General features: G+C 66.5%; 1 protein-coding gene across 1 annotated transcript; it reads left to right on the top strand.

Annotated features, from left to right (window-relative positions):
• Positions 1-190: 190 nt before the first annotated feature.
• On the top strand, positions 191-24,828 carry AGBL5 (AGBL carboxypeptidase 5). Its single transcript, XM_076332436.1, is given in 15 exon segments — positions 191-478; positions 788-959; positions 2,288-2,454; positions 4,319-4,496; positions 5,453-5,631; positions 6,223-6,781; positions 8,477-8,646; positions 15,265-15,400; positions 16,114-16,304; positions 17,010-17,218; positions 22,930-23,039; positions 23,476-23,522; positions 23,756-23,913; positions 24,335-24,432; positions 24,434-24,828. Coding segments are annotated over 15 exon segments (2,829 nt in total). The 5' UTR covers positions 191-257; the 3' UTR covers positions 24,668-24,828.
• The last annotated feature ends 182 nt before the right edge of the window (positions 24,829-25,010 follow it).

Raw genomic sequence — 25,010 nt, 5'->3', positions numbered from 1 at the left:
GGCGGGACGCCCGTGCGCGCGCACAGGCAGGCGCGCGCGCGCGTGTCTGTGTGTATATCTATCTAGGCGTCGCCGAGCCGCCGTCCAACGGGCGGGCGCGTTGCTAGGGAGCGCGGGGGCCAATGGGCGGACGCGTTGCTGTTGCCGGGCGGGCGCGGCGGGACGGGCGGCGGACGGGCTTGAAGCCGGGCCCGGGCTCGGTGCTCGGGCCGGGCCGGTCGGCGGTGAGATGAGCGGGCCGCGGCGGGCCGGCAGCCATGGAGATCCGCTGCGGGGGGCTGCTCTTCAGCTCCCGCTTCGATTCGGGCAACCTGGCGCACGTGGAGCGGGTGGAACCGCCCGGGGGGGGGACGGCGGCGGCGGCGGCGGCGGGGGGCGGCCCCGCGGCCTGGGGCGCCGCCCTCCCCGCCGCCGACTACGAGTTCAACGTCTGGACGCGGCCCGACTGCGCCCAGACCGAGTATGAGAACGGCAACAGGTAACGGCGCGGCGGGGGGGGTGGCGGCGGCGGGGTCCCGGGGGGCTGGTACGGTGCGGGGTGCCCAGGAAGGGGTGGTCGGGGGGGGGTGTCACAGACCCCGTGAGCGCCCCCTCCCCGGTCCTCGCGGGGGGGGGCGGCGGCACACACCCCGTGAGCGCCCCCGTCCCGGTCCTTGTTGGGGGGGGGGGCATACACCCCGTGAGCGCCCTGCCCCGGTCCTCGTTGGGGGGGGGGGCTGGGAGGGGTGCCGTTGGGCTCAGGGGTCCCAGGGCAGGGGCTGACCCGGCGCTGCTGTCCCCTCCCCAGGTCCTGGTTCTACTTCAGCGTGCGGGGGGGTGCCCCGGGGAAGCTGATCAAGCTGCACATCCTGAACATGAACAAGCAGAGCCGGCTGTACTCCCAGGGCATGTCCCCCTTCGTGCGGACCCTGCCCGTGCGGCCCCGCTGGGAGCGCATCCGTGAGCGGCCCAGCTTCGAGGTACGGGCGCAGGGGGCGGGGGGGGCCCCCCTCGGCTGAAGTGCGGTGATGGGCAGGGAGAGGACCCTGCATTCGGGGCGGGGGGCAGCTCTGGGGACGCAAAGACCCCTCGCTCACCGCGCCGGGGTGACCTCCAGCCTTCCGCGGCAGGGTGGGGTGGGGCAGGTGAGCGGCTGGTTGGTGCTTTGGTGGTCCCGAGGGAGAGGGTAGGGGGGTGACAAAGCTTAGCGACAAACCCCCTTCCCAGGGCCGAGCGCTCGGGAGAGGAGGACCCTGCAGCTCGCTCCTCTGCTGGCCAGCTCAGGCTGGGGCACAGGCTCTCGCTTGGGCGACTTCCCTGTCGTGTGACGGGGGGACTGTGGAACTGCTCTCGAAGCATGCCCGGGGCTTCCCTTCCCATCCCTCGGTCGTCAAAGTGGCCAGCAAACAGCTCTTCACGGCGAGCCGTGCGACGTCAGAGCGCCGATGCCCCCGCGAGGGGAGCGGCGCGGGCCACAGGGCGGTGGGGTGAGAGCCCCGGGAACCGAAGCCAGGGGGAACGGCCGCGGCAGCAGGCTGACTCTCGCAGCCCCGTTAAGCTGCCTGGGCCCTCAAACAGGAGTTTGCCGGTCCTGGCGTTTTCTGTCTTCGGTCTGGTAGGAGCTGCCTGGGGGAGAGTCACTTGCGGGTGCTCTGGGTCGCCCTTGCCCCGTGCACGCTGCTGTGGGGAGGCAGCGACACCCCCAGCATGCCCCGTGGAACAGGGGCCAGAGAGAGCCTCCCGTCCCCTGGCTCAGGACAAGACGACGCTGGCTTTGGCCCGTGCCAGCGCCAGGCAGAGACGCGACGTACAGCTGAGATTTGCGGCGCTCGTTAACTTTGCAGAGCGTGCCGAAATAAGAGTAGTTATTGTTCAGCCTCTGAGTGCTGGCGGGTGGGCACGAGGACCAGAAGGAACCCTCTGGCTTTCCCCGAGAGCTCTGCCCCAGCGCCAGGCATACGGCGAGGCTTTGGCATCCCTCCGGGGACGCGAGTGCTGCGCAGCGGGGCGAGCAGGGAACCGGGGCCTTTGTAGGAAACGGCCTGGTGTTTCGGGGATCCGAGCAAAGCGGGCTGGGATCTGCTGGGAGCGCAGCTTTGATTCCCGTGCGGTTAGAGAAGGGCCGAGCGGCTGCAGGCGCCGCCTGATGCACGGGGGGAACCGGCGTGGCAGCACCGGAGGAGAACCGCCGGGGGCCTGCGGTGGCCGTGGCTGCCTGGCCCGTGCTCGGGAGGTGGCTCTGCATGGCCTCGGCCGGCTGCTCCTGGGGCCGTGCCTCCGCTCAGCCTCTGCTTTGTGTCTGTCCCAGATGGTGGAGACGCAGTTTGTGCTGTCCTTCGTGCACCGCTTCCTGGAGCACCGCGGTGCCACCACCTACTTTGCCTTCTGCTACCCCTTCTCCTACACGGAGTGCCAGGAGATGCTGGCGCAGCTGGACGGCCGCTTCCAGGAGTGCAGGCACATGTCTCCCAGCAGGTGCGCACCCCCCGCGCCCCCCTCTCCCCCGGTTCCCAGCCCTCGCTTGGCTTTTGCCCCCCCCCCCCGGTGTTGTCCAGCTCTGGCTGTGGCGGGGTGGAGGGCGGGGGGGTGTCTCTGTGCCCCCCGCTCCCCCCACCCCCCCCACCCCGGTAGCTGCCTGGTGCGTGCTCTGCTGGGCCCCAGCTCCGCACGAGCGGCTGCAGCAGCTCCCCCCGAGCTCCCGAGCATGCGCTTCCGAGGGGCTTCCGGAGGGTCCTTTATTGCTTCGGGCCGGATCCCCCTGGCGTTCCCAAGGGCAGGTTCCCATCGGGCGGGAGAGGCTGAGGAGCGGCTGTGACAGAACTGCGGCCCTCGGTTTGAGGAGAGGGGGTTCTCGGAGGCCAAGACCTCGTTTGCTTTCCCCCTCCTGGCTGTGGGAAGACCAGGGCATCTTTCTCCCGCCGCTCCCTTCCTCTACAGCTGCGGTCACAGAGGGAGATCTCGCCGCCAAGAGCCGGCCTTAGCGCTGGGCTCTTTGTGGATCCTGCTAGGAAGTTCCCCTGATCTCAAGAATTTCTTCTCAGAGGAGAACTTAACGCCTGGCTGAAGGGGAGGAGGACAGAGTCAGCCTTCGGGTGTCTCTGCGGATAACTCTGTCCTGCAGCCCCTCCTGGCCCCAGAGACTTTCCGTGCTGCAGGGCTGGGATCGTAAATACCTTTTCTTAGACAAGGGGTGAGCAGTGGTTTATTGAAAGGGCTTTGTTCTTAAACCGTCATGCGATGGAGAACTACGAGAATTTCGAGACCTGGCAGTCAGCCAGCAAGGGTCTGACGGCCGTATCGTAGTCTCTGTGGGTCAAACTCGCCTGCCAACGGGAGGCCCTGAGCCCGTCGGGATCGCGACAGGGCTGGCTGGTCCCGACCGAACCCTTCCGCAGGAGGCCCCGGCTCCCTCGGCGCAGCGGGAGCTGCCGGGGGCCTGGGTGGGGCCATCAGCAGGGCGAGGGGGGGGATCTCTGCGCCGCGCAGGTGGGTCGCGCTCCCCTCTGTGCGCGACCGTTGCGTGGAACCCCACCCCCACCCCCGAGTGCGAGGCTGGAGGCCGGTCCTGCAGCAGCACCCGGCAGGCTGGCTGGTGCCCAGGCTGTCGGTGACCCTGCGCACACCTCGCTGCCGCTGGGTGCTGCCTTGGCCGCGGCGGGCTCCCGAAGGACGGGGGCTGCTGCCTCCCCTGCTCACCCTGACGCCCTCGGAGGAGGCCAGCCCCCCCCCCCCCTTGCCAGTCAGGGTTTATTTCCCTGCCTGACTGGTCTCGTGCTGCCACGGGGGGATGACCCGACTGTCTGACAGCCGCCGGCACCAGCTGTGCGGGAGCCGCTCGCCCACCGCTCCCCGCAGCCAGGGGGGCCGGGCAGCATGACCCCGGGGGCCTGGGCCACCGCTCTTTCCTCCGAAGGAGCGGCTGCTCGGGAGCGCTCGTGTTGCTGGCAGACTCCGAGGGGAGCCGGCAGCGACCAGCTCAGCTGCGGCTGCCCGCAGGCAGCAGGAGAGGGTTTGGCTGTTCCGGTCAGGCTGGGGCTGTCGATCTCCTGGGGAGCAGAGGGAGCAGGGACGCGGTCCTGGAGGAGCGGCTAGAGGCAGAGCTCAGGGCCGTAGGTGTGGAGAGCGTCCCCCGCCCCGCTGGGAGCCCCCCCTTCGCTCCAGCGGCTGCCCGGAGTGAGGCTCAGCGCCCTGTCCCTCGGTCCCCGGCCCAGCAGCGCGCTCAGCCAGGATGGCAGCTGCCCCAGCCGAGCCGCTGCCTTCCCTGGAGGGGGGAGGCTCTGACCCGTGTGATGCCAGCTGACCGGGGCAGGCTGGCTGAGCGTCTCTCCTCGCCCTGCAGCCCCCTCGACTCTGTCTATTACCACCGGGAGCTGCTCTGCCACTCCCTGGACAAGCTGCGAGTGGACCTGCTCACCGTCACCTCGTGCCACGGCATGCTGGAGAAGCGGGAGCCCCGGCTGGACAAGCTCTTCCCAGACACGAGCACTCCGCGGCCGCGCCGCTTCGCAGGGAAGAGGGTGAGCTGCCGCGCCGGCTTTGGGGCTGCGTCGGGGACGGCGAGCGCGGCCAGCAGACTGTGCGATGGCCCGTGTGTCGGGGCCTTGCTGCCGCCCTCGCGTCTCTGACTCGAAAGGTGTCGTGTCCCGGAGGGCTGGAGCCTTAGACTGGGCGGAGCGTGGGGAGTAGAGAGTCTGTGAGATCCCGCATCAAGGCATGGGAACCGGTAGCCTGCCAGGAGCCCCAGTGCGTCCACGTCATCTCAGCACCATGAAATGCCCTCTGGCAGCACCGCACGCGTGTTCCTCAGGGCAAAAATTAGCGTCTCGTTTCCGAGGAGTTTTGTTCTGTCCTCCTTTTAATGCTGTCGCTCCGTTAAGCCGTGAAGAAACTGATGGAAGTGCTGTATTTGGGGCGTCAGCCCCTGCTGCGGTAGGTGGGCCCTGCCTGCAGGGACGGGGACGGGCAGGGAGCTCCCTCTGCGGCTGCACAGAGCTGGGATGGGCGGCCGGGAGGCTGCACGCGCGTCTCTTGCTGAGAAGCTCCCACCAAGAGAAGGGCTCTTCGGGAGGTGCTTTCTGTCGCCGTTGCGGTCAGGCTCGTTCCCCGCTCTTGCGGGATCGCTCGGGGCTTTTCCCTGGGGCGCTTCTGCGGCTCTGCTGCTCTGCCGCCCGCGCTCTGGTTTCTCGTGGTAGCAGGCTGCGGGGTTTCTGTGCCTTTAGTCTCGGGCAGGGAGAACCAGCCCTGTTCCAAGCAGGACCTAGGAGAGGCACCGGGTAAAGAAGCCACCGAAAACTGTTGCGTGGCCGCACCCGGTACCTCGTTGTCTGCTCCACATAAAGGCTTTAGCTCCGCCTGGGGCGGCATGGTGCCTGGCTACGGTGGAGGGGAGGAGCCCCGGGGAGCGTTTGGCCCCTCGGATAAGGCATCGCAGCATCTCGGAACCTGCCCATCGCCCCTGTCTGCTTGCCCCCAGGTGTTCTTCCTGAGCAGCAGAGTCCACCCGGGAGAAACGCCCTCCAGCTTCGTCTTCAATGGCTTCCTGGACTTCATCCTGCGGGAGGAGGACCCCCGCGCCCAGATGCTGCGGCGGATGTTCGTCTTTAAGCTCATTCCCATGCTGAACCCCGACGGGGTGGTGCGAGGCCACTATCGGTGAGTGAGCCCAGGCTGCAGCTTCATCAGGGTGCAAGCTGGGCGGGTCTCCTGGTTTGGAGCCTGCTGTGCCTTTCGCGATGGCTGTGAAGAACAGTCCCAAGATCCTGCACCAGTAGAAGAGTGAGCTGAGAGGCCCGCGGGCTGCGGCAGCCTCTCCCTGCTACCCCCCTCCCCCCCCGGGATCTCTGGCGAGGGCTCGGGGCTGCTGTTGCCTGCGTAGGTCACCTCGTGGATCGGGGCTTGTCTAGCTCAGGCGAGCAACGCTGCCCTGCGCCTTTGAGGCGCTCAGACACTGTCCCGTCCTTGCTCTCCCTGGCGTGTCAGAGCTGGGCCAGCTTTCAGGGAGGAGGGAGAGGGATCACTTGGGGCTCTGTCTCGCTGAGGCAAGTGCCACTCCAGGAGAGAGAGAGGTTCTCGGCTGCTTTGGGGCAGAGTCTCTGCCCGCTTGCCTGCGAGGGGATCGTTTGGCCAGTTGTACTCCAGGATAGAGCCCAAAGCCTCGGCCATCGCGAGGTAAGGTCGGGTCTGCCTTTGCAGAACGGATGGCGCCCTGCGAAGGACCTCACGTCTCCTCTGCTCTCTCTGCAGAACTGACTCCCGTGGGGTAAACCTGAACCGCCAGTATCTCAACCCCGACGCAGAGCTGCACCCTGCAGTGTACGGGGCCAAAGCTGTCCTCCTCTACCACCACGTTCACAGCCGCGTCCTGCCGGGCTCTCCTGACTGGAGGACGTACGTCTCGCCACTCGGCACCAGCTCGCTAAGCACAAAATCTTCCAACCATTCCGTCCGCAGCAGCGCCCCATCCCCGGAGGCAGCCCTATCGGAGCTGGAGAAAGCCAATAACCTCCGCAACTCACCCAGCACCTGGCGTGCCGGCACGTACTTCAGCCCTTCTCAGGAACCCCAGCTCTCGGGAGCGCCTGCCGCCGAGCTGGGCAGCAAGGACCAAGCTGTCTGGATCCTCCCTTCAAGCCACACCGTGGAGCACTGTGAGGAGGAAGCCAGGAGGCCTCCACCAGCACCTCTCCCTGAAACCATCCTGCCCCAGGACAGTGGGCTGGCCTACTACGTCGATCTCCACGGGCACGCCTCCAAGCGCGGCTGCTTCATGTACGGCAACAGTTTCAGCGACGAAAACGATCAGGTGAGGGCAGGGGGTAGGAGTACAGAGGTGCTGGAGCAGGCTGGGACCCTCCCGCCGCTCTACCCCCTCCCCAGGGTCCCGCACACTCCCTTCCACTGCTGGGAGAGGGGGTAGGAGGTCCCTGTCACGCCAGAAACTGAGCTCCCTGTCGGGACAGGGCTGGTGCCCAAGGAGAGGGCGCTGGGCTGGCCGCCCTCCCTGCCTTCGGTGCTTGGTGGGGTTTGCTCTTCCTCTCCCTCTCCTCGGCCTGTGATCAGAGCAGCTGCAGCAGGTCTCAGCTTTCCCCCGGGAGCTGGCATGGGCAGGACAGAAGAGCTGCCCCTTCTTCTCTTCGTGGTGTACTCTTCGCTGGGTACAAAACTGGCTGGACGGCCGGGCCCAGAGAGTTGTGGTGAATGGAGTTACATCCAGTTGGCGGCCGGTCACGAGCGGTGTTCCCCAGGGCTCAGTTTTGGGGCCGGTCTTGTTCAATATCTTTACCAATGATCTGGATGAGGGGATCGAGTGCACCCTCAGTCAGTTTGCAGACGACACCAAGTTGGGCGGGAGTGTTGATCTGCTCGACGGTAGGAAGGCTCTGCAGAGGGACCTGGACAGGCTGGATCGATGGGCCCAGGCCAACTGGATGAGGTTCAACAAGGCCAAGTGCCGGGTCCTGCACTTCGGCCACAACAACCCCATGCAGCGCTACAGGCTTGGGGAAGAGGGGCTGGAAAGCTGCCCAGCAGAGAAGGACCTGGGGGTGCTGGTCAACAGCCGGCTGAACATGAGCCGGCAGTGTGCCCAGGCGGCCAAGAAGGCCAATGGCATCCTGGCCTGTATCAGCAATAGTGTGGCCAGCAGGAGCAGGGAAGTGATCGTGCCCCTGTACTCGGCCCTGGTGAGGCCGCACCTCGAATACTGTGTTCAGTTTTGGGCCCCTCACTACAAGAAGGACGTTGAGGTGCTGGAGCGTGTCCAGAGAAGGGCAACGAGGCTGGTGAGGGGTCTGGAGAACAAGTCTGATGAGGAGCGGCTGAGGGAACTGGGGTTGTTCAGCCTGGAGAAAAGGAGGCTGAGGGGAGACCTCATCGCTCTCTACAACCACCTGAAAGGAGGTTGTAGCGAGGTGGGGGTCGGTCTCTTCTCCCCAGTAACTAGCGATAGGACGAGAGGAAACAGCCTCAAGTTGTGCCAGGGGAGGTTTAGATTGGACATGAGGAAAAATGTCTTTACTGAAAGAGTGGTGAAACATTGGACCAGGCTGCCCAGGGAAGTGGTTGAGTCCCCATCCCTGGAGGTATTTAAAAGACGTGTAGATGTGGCGCTTAGGGACATGGTTTAGTGGGCATGGTGGTGTTGGGTTGACGGACTCGATGATCTTAGAGGTCTTTTCCACCCTTAATGATTCTATGATTCTCCTAAGGGTTGAGAGAGCGGAGGAGAGCTGTGCCACTGGGCTCCCTCCTCTCCGCCGTCAGGAGAGCCCAGCTGCTGCCTCTCCCCACCGGAGGTGGGCAGGGGGCAGGCAGGGGTGGGCAGCATCCCCCGGGCGGGGCTGGAGTGTGCGAGACGCTGGAATTGAGCAGAGCGGGCCCAGCCTCGGCCAACATCCCAGCGCATCCCAGAGCTTGGCACTGGTAGCGCTGGAGCAGGACGAACAGCCAAGGGCTTCCCCCCCCCAGAGTCACCCGTGTTCCTCTCTGTGCATCGCAGGTGGAGAACATGCTGTTCCCCAAACTCATCTCCTTGAACTCGCCTCACTTTGACTTCACGGGCTGTAACTTCTCAGAGAAGAACATGTACGCCAAAGACAAGCGGGACGGGCAGTCGAAGGAGGGCAGCGGGCGCGTGGCCGTCTACAAAGCCTTGGGGATCATCCACAGGTAGGCAGACCTCTGCTCGCTTGCTAAACGTCCGTGCCAGCTGATCTGGCCCAGCCCTCCTCCGTCCTGGAAAAGGGGGTGGCCTTGCTGGATGCAGGCCGTTAAGGAAAGTTGAAACCACTTCTGTGGGGGCAGCTGTGTCCTGCACGGCTCTCCGGAGGGCTTGGGACTTGCCTGTTGTCTGAACCGGCCAAGGAGGGTGTTATGTGCTCGGTGGAGTGCAGGCAGAGGCCGGGACCCGGCCGTGCCAGGTACCGCCGCGTTCCTGACCTGCAGGCGTTGCCCTGCTTCACAGCCTGGCTCCTTTTCCTCCGTGCCTCCTGTCCCTTCGCATCCCTCCTGCAGCTGCTCTGGCTTCTTGTCCTAGCCGTTGTGGAGCTGCTTGTGCGCTGCTTTCCAGAAGGAATTTTCCTCTTTCCCAGATGTTTATATTTGTGTTGAGCTGTAATTAAAACCTCTTTAGTTGTAACGGGCTCAGCTTCCCCAGGCCTCGCATGCGAGACTGCCGTGCAAGATCCCAGCCTCGACCAATCCGTAATTCTGCGAGTTGAGGCTATTCGTGTGACCCGTAGCAGCCACGTGCCTCTCTCCAGCAACGGACGGGATGTTTTTGGCCTGTGTCTGTTGCGGTTGCTGGGAACGTGAGAATGGCTGAACTAATCGGACCAACAGCCTGCCTTACCCTGTTTGGCCCCGGCGGTGGCCAGTCGCAGACGCCGAGGGAAGAGTACAAGAAGTGTGTAACGCTGCTTTAGCAGATGCCGCGTTCCCCGGGAATCTGCGGTTTGAGGAAACGTGGAAGTAGTGCCAGGCTTCCTACCAGCCCTGGACTTCCCCCCAGAAACCCCTGCGCCCCTTCTCCTGTGAAGAGCTGCTCTCTGCGGGTGCAGTTTCATCGCTGGTGTAGGACCAGGCTGCCAGCAGAGACGGTGGCTCCCTCGGCTCCTTTCTTTCCCCCGTTTCCTCAGCGCTTGCTGTGCGCTCTGCTGTTTCTCTGCGCCTGGCTGCAGGCTGGGTCAGGGAGCGTGCTGATCCAGCTAAAACCAACCCTGCAATGACAAACACGCGGGTTTTTTAGGCTCAGGTTGCTTAGGCTTAGCTTGCACTGTGCCCGTTTGCTGGAGCTGGCAGGGAACGGCCCATGGTTAATCCAACAGAGGCCTCTCGGTCCCTGGATGGTCTTTTTTTAGCAACAGATGCAACGTTTGCCTCTCTCCGCCCATCAGGGACCCCCACGCACACTCCCCGTCACCTTCTGGAGCCCCACAAGGACCTCGGCAGCCCCTCGGCACCTTTGGGTGCTGCCCCTCGGGGCCGGTGGGCTCACGTGGGTCGTGTTTCTCAGGGGATCCCCAGCTTGATTACCCTCCGTTTCTGGTGGTGTTCCTCCTGGAGCCCCATCTCCAGGCAGAGCGATCCTCCCGCCCCACCCGCTGCTTTCCGCAGTGGAGCTCTGTCAGGAGTTCCCCATCAGCCAGCTGATCTCCTGGTACGTCTGTCCGTCTCCCCGAGTACCGGGATGGACCGTTCCTGCAATCAGAGGATGCTGTCCTGAAAAACCTGCCGCCTTTCCTAGGCTCCTTTTGTCCTTCAGAGCTGTCTCCAGCAGGACCCCCCTTACTGGTGCCCTGAATTAGCCGAAATCTGCTCTTACGAGGCCCAGGGTCTGTGCTCTGCTGCTCTCCTCGGCTCAGGATCACGAAGTCCGTTATTTCGTGGTCACTACAGACAAGGCTGACGTATATTATCACATCCCCAGCTAACAAGTTCCTCCTTGTCCGTCATCCAGCTGTGCACCACCCCTGGGTGGCCCATCCAGCACCCGTACACCCGTATCGGGAAGTTATTCCCCAACACCCTCCAGAAACCTGGAGGACTCCAGGACTTACCGGGAACAGAAGCAGTATTTAATGGATGTTTCTGGCGAGGGTTTTTTTTTTCTTTCTCATCGCTGCTGGGCGCGGGTGAATTTCTAGCACCCATCGCATTGTGCAGCAGAGATGCGCGGGGTAACCAGGAGCCACGCGCAGGTGTTCATCATGTATCTTAAAAGCCGTTAGGTTTTTTTCCCCACCTTGAAAACGCTGGGGGTGAAAGCTTGGAATAAAGAACACAGTAAGACAGCAAACGGAGAAACGGCAAAAAGGGGAGACCCCCGCTTGGCGTCCCCGGGGTCAGTTTACAAAACTTGGTGCCCACCGGGACCCCCAGCACCGTCTCTGTAGAGCTGCTCTCCCCCGGCCGGCCCCGGGCTGCGCGGCTGCGGGGTTGTTCTTCCCCGCAGCAGGACTTTGCCTTTCCCCGCGGGAGCCTGGGGAGGTCCTTGCCAAGGGCAGCGTGACCCTCTGGAGCATCGCCCCCCCCCCCCCAGCTTTGCATCCTCCGCAGCCTTGCTGGGGGCAGGCGCTGCCTTGGCACCTCGGGCACCGGCACGAATCTAAAACGTAGTCCCGTACCAGCTACTCTGAAGAAAATTAACTCTGCCCCAGCCAAAACCAGCACACCGGGCCACGCCGCCAGGGCTCCAGCCGGGCTCTGTGCCGTGCTCACAGCCTGGCACACCAGCCAGCGTTCAGGCCACCTCCCCGTCCCCTGCCGTCGCCTGTCCTTCGTCTGCTCGCCTGCCACGGCGGGGTGGGAGACAGTGTCCAAAGCCGTAAGCCATCGCCCACGGCTCTCCCTCGGCCTCGGAGCTGGCCGTTACGTCGTCGAAGGCTGCCGGGGTGGTTACGCGCGATTTCTCCTTCGTAAATCTGCTGACTGCTCCCAGGCACCTTCTGTCCTTTCCTAATCCTGGAAAATAATCCGGGATTATTTTCTCCGTCACCTTCCTGGGGATCAAGGTGAGGCTGACCGGCCCGTGGGTCCCTGGGTCCGAAGACAGGGGTGATGTTTGCTTTCTCCCCGTCCTCGGGACCCCCCTCGGTCGCCAGGACCTCTCCGGGATAATTGGCTGCTGCCTTGCCGGGACGTCGGCCGGCTCCCTCGGCACTTGCGAGGGCATCCCGCCGGGTCCCACGGACCTGTGCCTGTCCAGGCTGTGCAGGTGCTCCCTGAGCTGCTCCTCCTCCGCCGCGGGGACGTCTCCCTTGCTCCAGGCTTTCCTCTGGTCTCGGGGGCCGGGGATCGCTGAACACAGAGCTCGCCAGCGACGACTGAGGTGAAGGAGGCGTGGAGCACCTCAGCCCCTGCCCCAGTCAGCAGCTGGCTCACGCTCTCCCTGGTCTTCCTTCTGCTACTGGTACACCTCTAGAAGCCTTCTTGTAGCCCTTCTCGTCCCCCAACAGATCCAACTCCGGGTGGGCTTTGGCTTTCCCGGCCCCATCCCTGCCCGTTGGGACAGCATCTCTGCGTCCCTCCCACGTCACCTCTCCCTTCTTTCACCTCGTGCGCTTCCTTTTTTAATCCGAGTGCGGTCAGGAGCTCCGTGTTCATCCGTGCAGGCCTCCAGCCTCCCTTGCTTGACTTCCCGCCTCTCTGGGTGGACTGTTCTGGAGCTGGAGGAGGTGAGCCCTGAAAATGAATCGGCTCTCCTGGGCCCCTCTTCTCGCCAGGGCCCTGTCCCTGGGGACTCTCCCAAGCAGATCCCTGAAGAGGCAAAATCTGCTCTCCCAAAGCCTGGGGCTGTGATCCTGCTTTTTGCCTTGTTCCTTTCTCTCAGTCTACCGAGCTCCACCATCGCGTGGTCGCTGCAGCCAAGGCTGCCCCCGGCCTGCACACCCCCGACCAAGTTCTTCGTCTGTAAGTACGAGGTCCAGCAGTGCCCACCCCCAGCGCCCCGTCAGAATAGCCCCACAGACAGGGCTGCTCCTCGGAGGGGTCCCGTTGAGTTGGTGAGGAGATGAGGCACCTCTTGACCGCGCTGCGGCATCGTACGTGTGCGGTGAGTTCTGCGCTGCGGCATCGTACGTGTGCGGTGAGTTCTGCGCTGCAGCATTGAAGGCCAATGGCATCCTGGCCTGTATCAGAAATAGTGTGGCCAGCAGGAGTAGGGAAGTGATCGTGCCCCTGTACTCGGCCCTGGTGAGGCCGCACCTCGAATACTGTGTTCAGTTTTGGGCCCCTCACTACAAGAAGGACGTCGAGGTGCTGGAGCGTGTCCAGAGAAGGGCAACGAGGCTGGTGAGGGGTCTGGAGAACAAGTCTTATGAGGAGCGGCTGAGGGAACTGGGGTTGTTCAGCCTGGAGAAAAGGAGGCTGAGGGGAGACCTCATCGCTCTCTACAACTACCTGAAAGGAGGTTGTAGCGAGGTGGGGGTCGGTCTCTTCTCCCAAGGAACAAGCGAGAGGAAACGGCCTCAAGTTGCGCCAGGGGAGGTTTAGATTGGACGTGAGGAAAAATTTCTTTACGGAAAGAGTGGTTAAACGTTGGAAGAGGCTGCCCAGGGAAGTGGTGGAGTCCCCATCCCTGGAGGTGTTTAAAAGACGAGTAGATGAGGCACTTAGGGACATGGTTTAGTGGGTGGTGGTGTTGGGTCGACGGTTGGACTCGATGATCTTAGAGGTCTTTTCCAACCTCAATGATTCTGTGATTGTACGTGAGCGGTGAGTTCTGCGCTGCGGCATTGTACGTGTGCGGTGAGTTCTGCGCTGCGGCATTGTCCGTGTGCGGTGAGTTCCTCGGGAGGTTGGTGTGTGCCTTCTGCTTTCTGGCTCACGCCCAGGCGGAGACCGGTGACTGGCGGATAGCTGGCAACGTCAGCCCAGGGGTTAATTTGTCCTTAGCTGTCCTGACAAAAGTTCAACTCTCTAACTGGGCATGTGTTCGGGACCCGGCAGTTTTTAAAGAAAATTGGTCATTGTTGTCGTTAATGGGCAAGGCTGACGTCACTGCGGCATCGCGGCTCCAGGGCGCCGATCTTTTGCCATTTCGGTTTAACGAGGTTCAGCCCTGCTCTGCCCCAGTGAGCTGAGCTCCTGCCTCGCTCCCTGCGTGGCCCCTCTGCCCGGGCAGCCAGGGAAGGCTGTCGGGCTGTCGGTCTGTCGGTCCCCCCCTCCCACCCTGCCCTGCTCTGTCTGCAGAGTGCCAGCGCCGAGCTGCCAGGGCGTGGAGCTGGCGGTACGGGGCCGGGAGCGAGTGAGGGGCGGCTGTGCTGGGCTACAGGACTCTCTGTCTCTCTGGAGAGGGGTGATCCGGGGCCCCTTCTCCAGCCCCTCCGCGGCTGGGGGGGGGGGGCACGCGGGGAAGGGCCCCCAGCCCCACGGTGGTAGCCTGGGAACCGGTGACTGGAGGCGGGGGGGGGGGATCCCCTCTGCCTTCTGGAGCCCACCGAGCTGTGTTCTAGTCGGCCTCGCGCTGCCGGTGGGGGGTGTCGTGGTGCGGCGGTGGTTGGTGCCGCGGTGGTTAGCCCTGTGGGTGCCGGGGCAGCGTCGGCACACCGTGGCAGATGGAGGCGAGTTTCTCCCGTCAGCAGGCCGTGCGGCCGGCCTTCCCCCAGCGGGACGCCCCTGCAGCTGGGCCGTTTAACACCTCCCTCGCACCCGTCTTCCCGGAAGGCTTCGGCTTTGCCAGTTTTATTGAGTTTCCTCGGTGAGAGTTCCCAGTTCCTCTTGCTCGTTACCCACGCTCCTGCTATCGGTTTGCAAACCGTTTGAGGATACGCATCCTGGGCCGTATGTGTTCCTGCAAACGCCTCCTCTCCACGCGTCGGCTGCTCAGCGCGTCCCAGCCCTCCCCTCCCTCCCCTCCTCCACCACTGATCTCCTGCCCCCTGCGCGCTCCTGGCTCTGCCGGCAGCACGCCGGCCTGCTCCTCTCGCCGGCGCAGACCTTCGGCCTCGCACCCACAGCTCCGTCCCGGTGACTTCTCGCTGGGTTTTCCCTGGAAGCGGGGAGACAAGAAGGTGGCTCTGCGGCTCTCCTGCCCTTTCCCTGAAGTCCTGCAGTCTGTGCCGCGTCGGTGGTCCGGCGTCTCATTGCCAGAAAACGGGTAGAGCGTGAGGCTTTGCTCCGGGGGAGCGACGTGCCGTCCGTTCCCCGTGCCCGTTGTGAATCTCTCGCCCTGTCCTTAGCGTGAACTCACCAGGGATGACTGCAGACCCTTTTAGGATAACCAGAGAACATTCTTTTGGCAGTTGCTTCACCCTGAAAAACAGTTGGGGTGTCCCTAGCAGCTGTGGGTGCCTTGACTGTAGATTGAAGATAAGAGGTGGGTACTCTGGCGCTTTGGGAGCTCGGTGCTCAGCGATCACTGGCCGCTCCTGCTCCTGCTCTCCGGCTCCCCCATGGCCGGTCCTTTCTTTGGCGTTGATTTCAGGGTCCGGTTCCTTGGGTCCTGTGTCACGGGTCCCTCTCCCGTCCCCGGCACGCCTCTGGCTTCCACCTGACGGCCAACTGCTGCTTTTTTTTACCTCCTTTATTCCTACCTCAGCAGATGAGAAAACGCAGCGCACGTGAAGCAGGTCGCAGCAAGAGCTGCGGCTCGATGGCAGGAGCCGCGTCTTCTCTCCAGACTCCCCCCGGAGCCTCCCCTCCCAGGGCCGGGGTGGGGGACGCTGGCGGCTCCCAGGCGGGGTGACCCCAGCTCTGCTTGCACGGTGTCGTTGCGGCAGTAGTGCTCCTGTGCTCGGGCAGGTGCGGATCCGTGTCGGGTAACGTGGGCTTCCTCGTGCTTCACAGCTACACGCTGGAGTGCAACTACAACACGGGGCGCTCGGTGAACAGCATCCCCGTGGCCTGCCACGACAACGGGCGGGCCAGCCCGCCGCCCCCTCCCGCCTTCCCCTCCAAATACACCGTGGAGCTGTTTGAGCAGGTAAGGGGGGGTCCCCAGCAGTGGGGTGGCTGGGTGTGCGCAGCCCTGCCCTGCCCTGAGCGCTGCGGGCAGCGCTTTCGGCACCCAGGAAGAAACTCTCACATTCCCTCCTGCTTCTGCGCTTGCGTGTCCCTGTGAAAACTCCTGCGCCAGTCCGTGGCGCGGGTTTGGAGGGGTGTGCGGGAGACGGGGTGTTCTCGGTGTCAGTGCCGTAACCTGTCGGTATGTCCCGGCCCAGCCTGGTCTGCGGGGCCGTCTGTGCCTGCCCCCACCACTATCCCCAGCCCCAAAACACTTCGCTCGCTGGCTGGGACTGGAGGCTTCTGCCCTCAGCCTCTGGGGCAGCCCGGGGTTGATCCCTGTGCATCTCGCACCACTGCTGGCGCGCGGGGTCCCCGTTCCCTCCCCGCTGAGCGCGGGGCTGCCTGCGCTTGTACAGCCCGCAGCAAGAGGCAGCAGGTCCCTGTGGCCGTGGGCGCCTGACTCGCCCTTGCTCTGCACGTGTGCTGTGCGCCTGGAGACTTCCGACGGGAGCGCTCCTCCCGCCGGGGAGCTCGGCTGGAGCCTGTAACGGAGAGGAAACGAGCTTCGGGGGGTTGTCTGGGATTTGGGGGTTGGGTTTTCTTTCCTTTGTTTGTTTTCCTGCCTCAAGTCCCAGGGAGCTGCTGCTCTTTCTCGAGGCCTTTCTCACCGTTTGCCTCTCGCCCTGGCAGGTCGGGAGAGCCTTGGCCGTGGCAGCGCTGGACATGGCAGAGTGCAATCCCTGGCCCCGGATCGTCCTGTCGGAGCACAGCTGCCTCAGCAACCTGCGAGCCTGGATGCTGAAGCACGTGCGCGGCATGAAGGGCGCAGGCGGGGGCCCGCGGAGGAGAGGAGGTGCCAGGACCCCGCCCCGGAGCTCCACGTAAGGGCCTGCCGGGTTGAGTGCTCAAGAGCTGCAGGATAACACCAATTGGAGACGATAAATGTACTCCAAGTGAGTTACCCTGCAGCTAACGAAGCCAAGGTTTACTCGCTTGCTTTCCCGCCTTGTCGGGGCCCGTGCTTGTCCCTGCAGAGTTTGCTTTGTGAACTGCAGGTGTAGGTATCCCTCGGCTCCGGCTCGTCGGCAGGCAAGAGGGGCACGCGGCCGTGCGGGGTGAAGCTGTTTGGGATTCACCTGCCCCAGTAGCTGGGAAGTGATTGTCTGCCTGCAGAGAGAACCAGCGTCTCTTCTGCTTCTCTCTCCCCCCAGCCCGGTCCAGCGCTGGACTGGGATGGATTTGGGACTGGGGGTGAGGGAGGGGGAACTCTGAAACGATGCTGCTGCCCCGAGGCTGCCGGGACAGCGACCTACAGCGAGGGGGACTGGGGTCTGCTGCTGCTCAGGGGACAGCCCCTTGTGACGTGGGCTCCGTTTCTGTCCCCAGCTGCTCACCAGCCACCGGGGGAGAAGTCCGGGGCTCTGACGGAGGTGGTGTCTCCGCAGCAGCAGCAGCCTAACGCTCGGTGCCTGGGCTGCGGGGCAGAGCTGGCTGGGAAGGACGGGGGGGAGCGCGGAGGGGCCGGTGGAAGGGAGCCCCCTTCCCACAGAGCCGGGCTGAGCCTCCTGTCTCTCATCCCCTCCCAGCGGGCTCCCCACCTCGGCCTCCGATAACGCCCTGTCCCGCATGAGGAGCTTCAGCAACGGCACCAGCGGGAGCGGCAGCAGCCAGCAGGACTCGCCGCAGATCAAAGCCTCCCCCAGCTTCACCTTCAGCTGCAGCAGGCCCTCGGGTCCGGCCGCTGCGAGCCAGAGTCCTCAGAAAGGCAGCGCCAGAGCCCCGGCACCAGGCAGAGGTAAGCTGGGCTGGGGACCTCTTGTGCGCTTGATCCAGTACCTGTCGAGCTGCTGTGCGAAGCCGCAGCCCTGAGGAGAGCTCTGTGCCAGCATAACCGTGTGCTTTTACGTAATAAAAGTGGTTTTGCGTGGAAGAAGTGCGTGTGAACCGCCGCCCCGTCCCCTCGGAAGGGTCCTGGATGCCGTGCTCAGCTCCGCACTCCGTCCCGAACGGAGCGGCCCTGGCTGGGTCAGGACAGACACCGCACGGCGAGACCCGTGGCTTCTCCAGCCCGGCTTCTGCAGGGAACCGAGGGGGCCCAGCTGAGCTCCTGCCCGACGGCTCTGCAGCCCCTGGCTGGGCAGAAGCTGCCCGCTGCTTCTGTTGCACCGAGATTAGAGGGACTCCGTCCACTGTGGGCTGCCGGGGGAGGCGGCCCTTCTTGCACTGGCGGCGCAGGTGCCCGGGGCAGGGGCCAAGGGGCTTCTGGAGAAGCCAGCACGGAAAACCTCCGCTCGACTTCCCTCGGCCTCAGCCGCTCCCAAAGCATTCCCGAGGCCTGCGGGGATACACCAAAGTGCCTTTTCCCTTCCCAGGCACCTGCTGAGCAGCAGTCGATCGTGGCACATGACTCTGGTCATGGCGAGGCAGGCTGGCGGAGCTGTAATTAGCCGCTGGGGGCTTTGAACACGCGGCGAGTCCTTGTCCAGTGGGGGCTGACTCGCAGCACCGAGCTGCCAAGCCGCCTGCACCCGGTGAGCCCTGCGGCTGCACCCACGCTCTGGCAGTGGGAAGGGTGCCAAAACAAGGCAAGGCGCTCGCTGTGCCCCCCCCCGCCCCGCGCTGGCTTCCTCGCCGCCGGGCAGGGGGCTCAGTGCCGCCGCAGGCCGTGGCAGGGCAGGCAGCGCTGCTCCAGGCCCTTCGGGAGTTCGGTGCTGCAGCCGGCTGGCCGATGGTGGGGGAAGCCCCAGTGCCCCGTGCTATTCTGCGGGCTGGTCCCGCAGGCCCCCAGCTAAGGAAAGGGGGCTGGACTGGGGGCCCCAGTCTGCTGTGGGGCTCCGGGCCCCAGTGGGCACCGCGCTCTGAAGTATCCCAGTGCCCAAAGATCGGAGGTGTGTGAGCGAGGGTCCGCTTTCGGGGCGGAGGGGGCTGCCTGCGTGACTCTGGGTGTGACTCTGTAGCTGTCGTTGTGTCAAGGCTCTGTGTACTGGTGCTGCTCTCGGGAGAGATGGCTGCGTTTCCGACTGTCGGCTTCTTTCTCGTGCTCCGCCTGTGTTTCTCGCGTTGCTTCGTCCTCCGTGTTTGCTTTCCAGCACTTTGTAGTCACCGTTTCTCATCTGCCATGAGAACACGGTGGGGAGGAAATAAAAGGCTTATGTTCTCGTGGGCACGTTGTAACGTCTGTTCCTTCTGCCGTGCATGCTTGGCCCACCCCGGAGCCAGCAGGAGCAACCCACTGGCCCGATCCCTGGCTGCCGGGGAGTCGGTGACAGTCCGGTGCGTGAGCAGGAACAGACCTTGTGGGGCTGGAGGGGAAGAGCCTGTCCCGATAGGATGGATCAGTGTCATTCTGCCTCCCTAGCCTGCACTCCCCGCTTGCTGGCTGCGGCGCACGGCCTCCTCCGGCAAGGGGAGCCGTGACCGGCAGAGCCCGGTGCCTGGTGGGACGCTCTGCCCTTGCGCCGGTGGAGCCCCGGCTGCCTGGCTCTTGGGACTGGGACGTGGCTCTTCCTTCCCTGCCCTGGCATCACCTGGCAGCTTGACCTTCTGTGTGCCCGGTCTGGCTGGCACCCCAGCCACCCCCCAGCTCTGGCTGCCGGCAGTGCCGCCACTCTCCGAGTGCGAGGGCCCCGGCAGCACTGGCACTGCCACCTCTGCGCAGGGAAATGTGGCCCGGGAACGTTTTGACCCCGCAGCTTTGCCTTACGAGCCGCTGCCCTCCTGCCGGCTGTCCCGTCCTGGGCGGGTGCCGGGATGGTGTCACGGACTCTTCCTGCCCCAGGCAGCCGGGAAGGAAAGGGGAACGCTGAGATCCTGCCGGCAGCCCCGGCTGCCCCCAGCCAGGCGTGACGAGGCGGTGGTTAGATGGCGCAGGATGAAGACACCGTGCCCCGGTCGTGTCCCATCCTTCCCCTTCCTCCACACACGCTGCTGAGATCTTTGCCCACGTGGAACGGGCAGGAGTCCGTCCCCACAGAGTGGGGCCACAGACTGGCCGTGCCCCGAGGGCGAGGGGAGGCTGCTCTCCGGCCGTGGCCCTGCAGGACAGCCGTCCATGGTGATGGCCGGGTTACACGGAGGACGTCCTCTCCCGGAGCTGCTGCTCGGGCTGGGGCCCTGACAAGTGTCAGAGACGCGTTCCCCCTCCCAGCTGCTTCCTCTGAGCCTCGCAGGGCGGGAGCCCTTCCCTGGTGGGCTCCAGCCACAGCCCTCCGGCACGGCACGTTGTCCGCTGGCTGCCGGGGCCGGGCCCCCTGCCCCGCTGTCTCTCCTCCGTGCCAGCCTGTGCCTGCGCGGTGCTGCCGTAGGAGCTGCTTTCCCAGAGGGCTGCTCCGTCGGCCTCTCCTCAGACGCCCCGTGCTCCAGCCCCGATCCCCTCCGCGGCTCCCGCTCCACCCTGCCCGCGTCGGCTGAGCTCCGGGGAGCCCAGACCGGACCCACGCTCCGCCCGCGGCCTCGCGAGTGCCAGGGCGAGGGAGGGGGTGTCTCTGCAGGACCCCCCCGCTGACCCTCTCATCTGTGCAGCCTCGGCTGCCGCTGGCCGTTGCTGGCTGGAGTTCGTCACCGAATTGTGCCGTTTCAGTTGCGACGAGTCCAAGGTTAAGAGCCTTGGTCACTCACCGGTACCGTCCGCTGTCGCCCGTAAAGCCACCGCCCAGACAGAGTGCTTCTGCACGCCGCGAACCTGCCCCGGCACAGACTTTGCCGCAGTCTGGCTCCTGTCTGCTCCTGCTCGCAGGGTCCCATTTGCTGGGGGTGGGGGTGGGGTGTCCACCGTTGTTCATGGCTTGCTTGGGCGTTTTACGTGTTGTCTGTTCCCCGGGGGATGCTGTCGTGGTTTCACCCCGGTGGGCAGCTCAGCCCCCCCCCCCCCCCCCCCCAGCCACTCACACGCTCCCCCCACTGGGGTGGGGGAGAGAATCGGAAGGGTAAAAGTGAGAAAACTGGTGGGTTGAGATAAAAACAGTTTTAACAGGGAAAGCAAAAGCTGCCCAAGCAAAGCCAAGCCAACTCAGGTGTTCCTTCGCTGTTCCCATCGCAGGCGGGTGTTCAGCCGTCCCCAGGACAGCCGGGCTCCGTCACACGTGACGGTGACGGGGGAAGGCAAACGCCATCGCTCCCAACGTCCCCCTCTTCCTCCTCCTTCCCTCAGCTTTTACTGCTGAGCGTGACGTCCCGTGCTCTGGGATGTCCCTCGGTCAGTGGGGTCAGCTGTCCCGGCCGTGGCCCCCCCCCCCCCCGCCCCCAGCTCCTCGCTGGCCGCTCGCTGGGTGAGGAGCAGAAAAGGCCTTGACGCTGTGCCAGCGCTGCTCAGCAACAGCTAAACGCCCCTGGGTTATCAACGCTGTTGCCAGCACAAAGCCAAAAAGGCGGCCCCGTACCAGCTGCCACGGAGAAAATGAACTCTTTCCCAGCCAAAACCAGCACACCCTCGCACGCCTCCGCTCTGCTGGCACCTCGCAGGCACCCGTGCTTGTGCCTCGCCCACGCGTCCACGCAGCACCCTTGCCCGTGCGCGCTGCCTTCCCCGTCCCCCTCCTCGGCTGCCGAGTGATTTCCGTAGGCGCAGGATGAGCTCGTGAGCGCTGCCAGCTCGGCCAGGCAGCGCACGTCCTGGGCGGCAGCGCGCGTCCCGGGCAGCAGCACGCGTCCCAGGTGGCAGCGCGTGTCCCGGGCAGCAGCGCGCATCCCGAGCGCTTGTAGGGCTGATCCCGTCCGACACCGTTGGCGTGGCCGGCGCGTGCTGAGGGCTCGTGCTCGGCGTGCTGCCGGCCCCCCCCCATGTTGGCGGTGCCCGGCCGTCCCCGTCCCCCGGGCTGTTCCCTCCGGGTGCAGGGCTCCACCTTTGCCCTCGAGCTGCCTGAGGTTTCTCTTGCCCCGTTTCGGCAGCCTGCGCAGCCCTGCTGAGGAAGGGCAGCCCTTGTGGCGTCGGTCACTTCCCCAGCACCGCGCTGCCCGTGGCTTTGCCGGGGGCGCAGCCCAGCCCGGCACCCAGCCGGTTGTGGCAGGCACCAAACACGGGCACCGGTGTCGCCCCTTGGGGAGAGCCCCGGCTGCCCGGCGGGACCCCCGGCTGCTGGGCCCGTCCCAGCTCTCCCAGTGCAGTCACGAGGACGCTGTGCGAGACCAGGCTGGAAACTTTGCTGGACTCGGGGTAAATGACGCCCAGCCGCCGCCTGCTCCCTCCAGGCGTCTCCTCTGCCGCCCCGAGGCAACAGCCCAGCTTTGCCGCCTCCCGAGCGGTGCCCACGGGCACCCTCCCTGCGCCTAGGCAGTCGTCTCCCCCTCAGCCTCTCGGGTCCACCCGGCACGGCCAGTTCAGAGCCCGTCACACCGGCAGGGCCAGGAGCGTGAACCGGGATTGAGCCCCGGCTCCCCATGGGCTGTCCCGGCACGCCGCCCTGCCGCGGGCTGGGCGCTGCGGTCCTGCCCTGCACGGCCGTGCCTCTCCCTGTCAGCAGCCCTGCCTGCCCTGCCCGTCTCCCGCACCGTGGCCGAGCGCCAGCGCGGGCGCAAAGCCCGGTCCTCTGCCGCAGCCTCGTCCTGCGGCAACTGAGCTGCGTGTCCGGTGCTGCCGCTTCTGGCTCCAGCTCTGGTTTCCACCGGCGGCCCCGGCCCCACGCTGAGCTGTCAAGTACCCGTCATGGTCCTCCCCGCCGGCGCTTCGGCAGCAGCCAAAGCGGCTCCTCTCACTCTTTGGCTTTGGGGCTCATGCCCATGCTGCGGTGGGGGCCCCGGCCCTGGTGAGGCTGGCGGGCAGCTCCATCCCGGCTCTCCTGCCTAAAAGGAGACACAGCCGCGGCCGGGCCCCATGGGGGACGGGGGCTCGGTGCGTGGCGGCTGCAGCCGCAGGGAACGGTGTCGCCGTGGGGGCAGCGCCGGCCTGCCCGGCTCCCAGCGCTGGCAGGGGGGCTGCTGCCCCTGGGCACTCAGCAGCCTGTGCCCCGGGGGGGGGTGTGGGGTGGCCTCGGGCCCCGATGGCCACCACAGGCCAGCGTGGCCGCCGGGCTCCTGGCTCCTCCTGCCAGAGCTGCAGCGGCTCGGCGGTGCTGCCGGCACCGCCAGCGCGTGGGTGTCTGTGTGTCTGCCCCGTCTCGTGCCACGCCTGGCCCTGGCCCCTCCTGCGCACTCGCGGCGTGGGACGCGTCCTGCCTGCGCAGGGCCCGCGGGCAGAGCCGTGCCGCCATGCCTGCTGTGCCTGCGCCCAGCCTGCCGGGCACCGAGGCTGCTGCAGCCGCCCGGGGCGCAACCGGGGTCAGCTCCCTGCCTGCGTGGGGTGGGCAGCCGCCCAGCCGCGGCACAACTCGGTGAGGGCTCTCCGCACCGACCCCGGCGCTTCCCGCCGCCGCAGCACTCGGGGCTTGGCCAGGCCATGCCGACCCGCACCACGGCGGCTCTGTGTGCCCAGGGCAGGCAGCCGGTGCCCCCGCCGCAGCTCACAGCCCCGCCGCTCACCAACCCTGGCACGGTCCCTGGCGCAGGCTGAGCTCTGTCTTGTTTGTCACACAGGGACCCTGCCGGCGGGCGCCCGGGCAGCGCCGAGCACTGGCCACGGACCACGGGAGGCCCAGCGCGGCACAGGAGAGCAGGTGGCTGCCCACGGCACAGCACTGCTGCAGGTACTGCTGGGCACCGGCGGGGCCTGGGGCGGGGAGGGGAGCCTGGGGGGATGGCAGGGCCCCGCGCCCCCGCTCCGGCGGTCCCTGAGCCCTGGGAGTGGGCTGCCCCACGGCTCCGCCAGCCAGGCCCAGGGGATGTGGGTCTGGGGAACGCCGGGGGGCAAACCATGCCCGGGCCGTGCTAGGAGGCATCGGACCCCCCCTCCTGAGCCATCTGCACCATCCCAGCGCGCGGGGCTCTGCACGCCAACCACCTGGGCTGGCCGCGGGGGCTTCCCAAAGAGTTGGGAGGCCCCCCCCGTCTGTGGGGCTCTGCCAGGAGTTTCTGCCCTCAGGTGGCAGGGGTCCGGCAGCCGTGGGGGGCTTCCGCAAGATCAGGGACAAACACCCCTCCCGGGCACCCACCCTCTTCTCCCTTCTCCTCCCCTCTCCGCAGGCGCTCCCAAAGAAGCTGGATGCCAGGAGAGCCCCGGAGCAACCCAGGTAGGTGCTGGCGTCGGCCGCGGCGTGGGGCCGTCCCACGGACAGCCCAGAGTCTGTGCTGGGGCGGCAGGAGCCCCGAGCGAAGCCCCTGCCGGGCAGCAGGGCCGGAGCTGCAGCAGGGGGGTGTCAGGGCAGAGGCACCCTCTGCCCCTGGGGCATCCACCGGCCCCGAGGGGGGCTGCAGCCCCCTGCTCCCGGCAGCCGCCTCAGGAGCGGCGTCTGGTTCTCTGCAGCCCGGGGGGGCCCCCCCCACGCCCCAGCAGGATCCCCGTGCGGAGGAAGGGGGCAGCGACCGGCCAGAGCCTGCCGGGGCTCCACGCCGACAGCACCGCAGCCCGCCGGGCCGGGAAGCACAGCCACGGCGGGCCCCAGGCCTCGCAGCCTCTGCCAGGTAGGGCACGGCACGGCACGGCACAGGCCTGGTGCCGGGGATGCCGTGGTACCCGCTCCGGCAGGGCCCGGCAGAGGGCTGGGGGGGGCTGCCCCTGCCCAGCCGGCCTCGCTGGGGGACGCAGTGCCCGTCCTGCATCCGGCCCCGCTCGCCGCGGCACAGGAGGGGACAGTCACCCCCCGGCCCCGGCTGGGTGACCCCGACACGCTGCAACAGGCAGAGGGGGCCCGGGACCCCCCCCGACACCAGCCCCCCGGCAGGGCAGGCACAGGGGCTGGCATTGGCACACCGGGGCAGCCTGGGGGATGCCCCGGCCTGACCCCACACTCTGCTGGGGGCCGGGAGCACCCGCCTGCCCCGTGCCAGGCCCTGTGGGGCAGCCGTGCCCCGCCGGCGGTGATGCCCGTCTCTGTCCCCGCAGGGCTCTGCCAGGAGGCCCCCGGGGGGGAGCAGAGCGCCGAGCGGCTCTTCCTGTGCGGGGGCAAGGACCTGCACCCCCAGGTACGGTCCCGCGGCGCCGGGGGGGCTGCGGTGCAGGCAGGGGGACCTCAGCCCTGCTCTGCCCCATGTCGGCAGGGCCTGGGCAGGGGCCACGGCGCCGGGGAGGGGGCTCCGGACCCTCTGCCCTGGCCCCCGTGGCCGCGGCCCCTCTCCACCTCGCTCTCCCCCACCACAGCGCCCGCCGGGCCCGGCCACAGGCCCCCCCTCGCTCAGCTCCTACCGGCAGCTCCTCTTCTTCTGCGCTGAGGCCTGACCGCAGCCGCCAGCACCGGCCCCGCCGCTCGCCGGGCCCTGCACCGCGGTCTGCACCCGCACGTGGGGCAGGGCTGGGGCACGCCCCCACAGCCGCTGCGGGGCCCCCCCCCCTGAGACCAAAGCCGCACCAGCGCGGAGCCCAGGCCGCGGCAGCACCGCTCGCCCCCCTCCCCGCCGGGCTCCAGGCACAGCCGCAGCCGCCGGCTCGCCTGGCACCATGCCTACACCCGGCCTGCGGCCATCACCGCCCGGGGTGCCGGGGCCGGCTAACGCGGCTCACCACAGCTGGCCGCGCCGCCCCGTCCCGTGGCAGCGGCCCGCTCCCCGGCGACGGCGGGCTG

The sequence above is a fragment of the Aptenodytes patagonicus genome, chromosome 3, assembly GCF_965638725.1.
Source record: "Aptenodytes patagonicus chromosome 3, bAptPat1.pri.cur, whole genome shotgun sequence".
Lineage (NCBI taxonomy): Eukaryota > Metazoa > Chordata > Aves > Sphenisciformes > Spheniscidae > Aptenodytes > Aptenodytes patagonicus.
The sequence above is the reverse complement of the archived record's forward strand: the minus strand, read 5'-3'. Positions and strand labels throughout refer to the sequence as shown.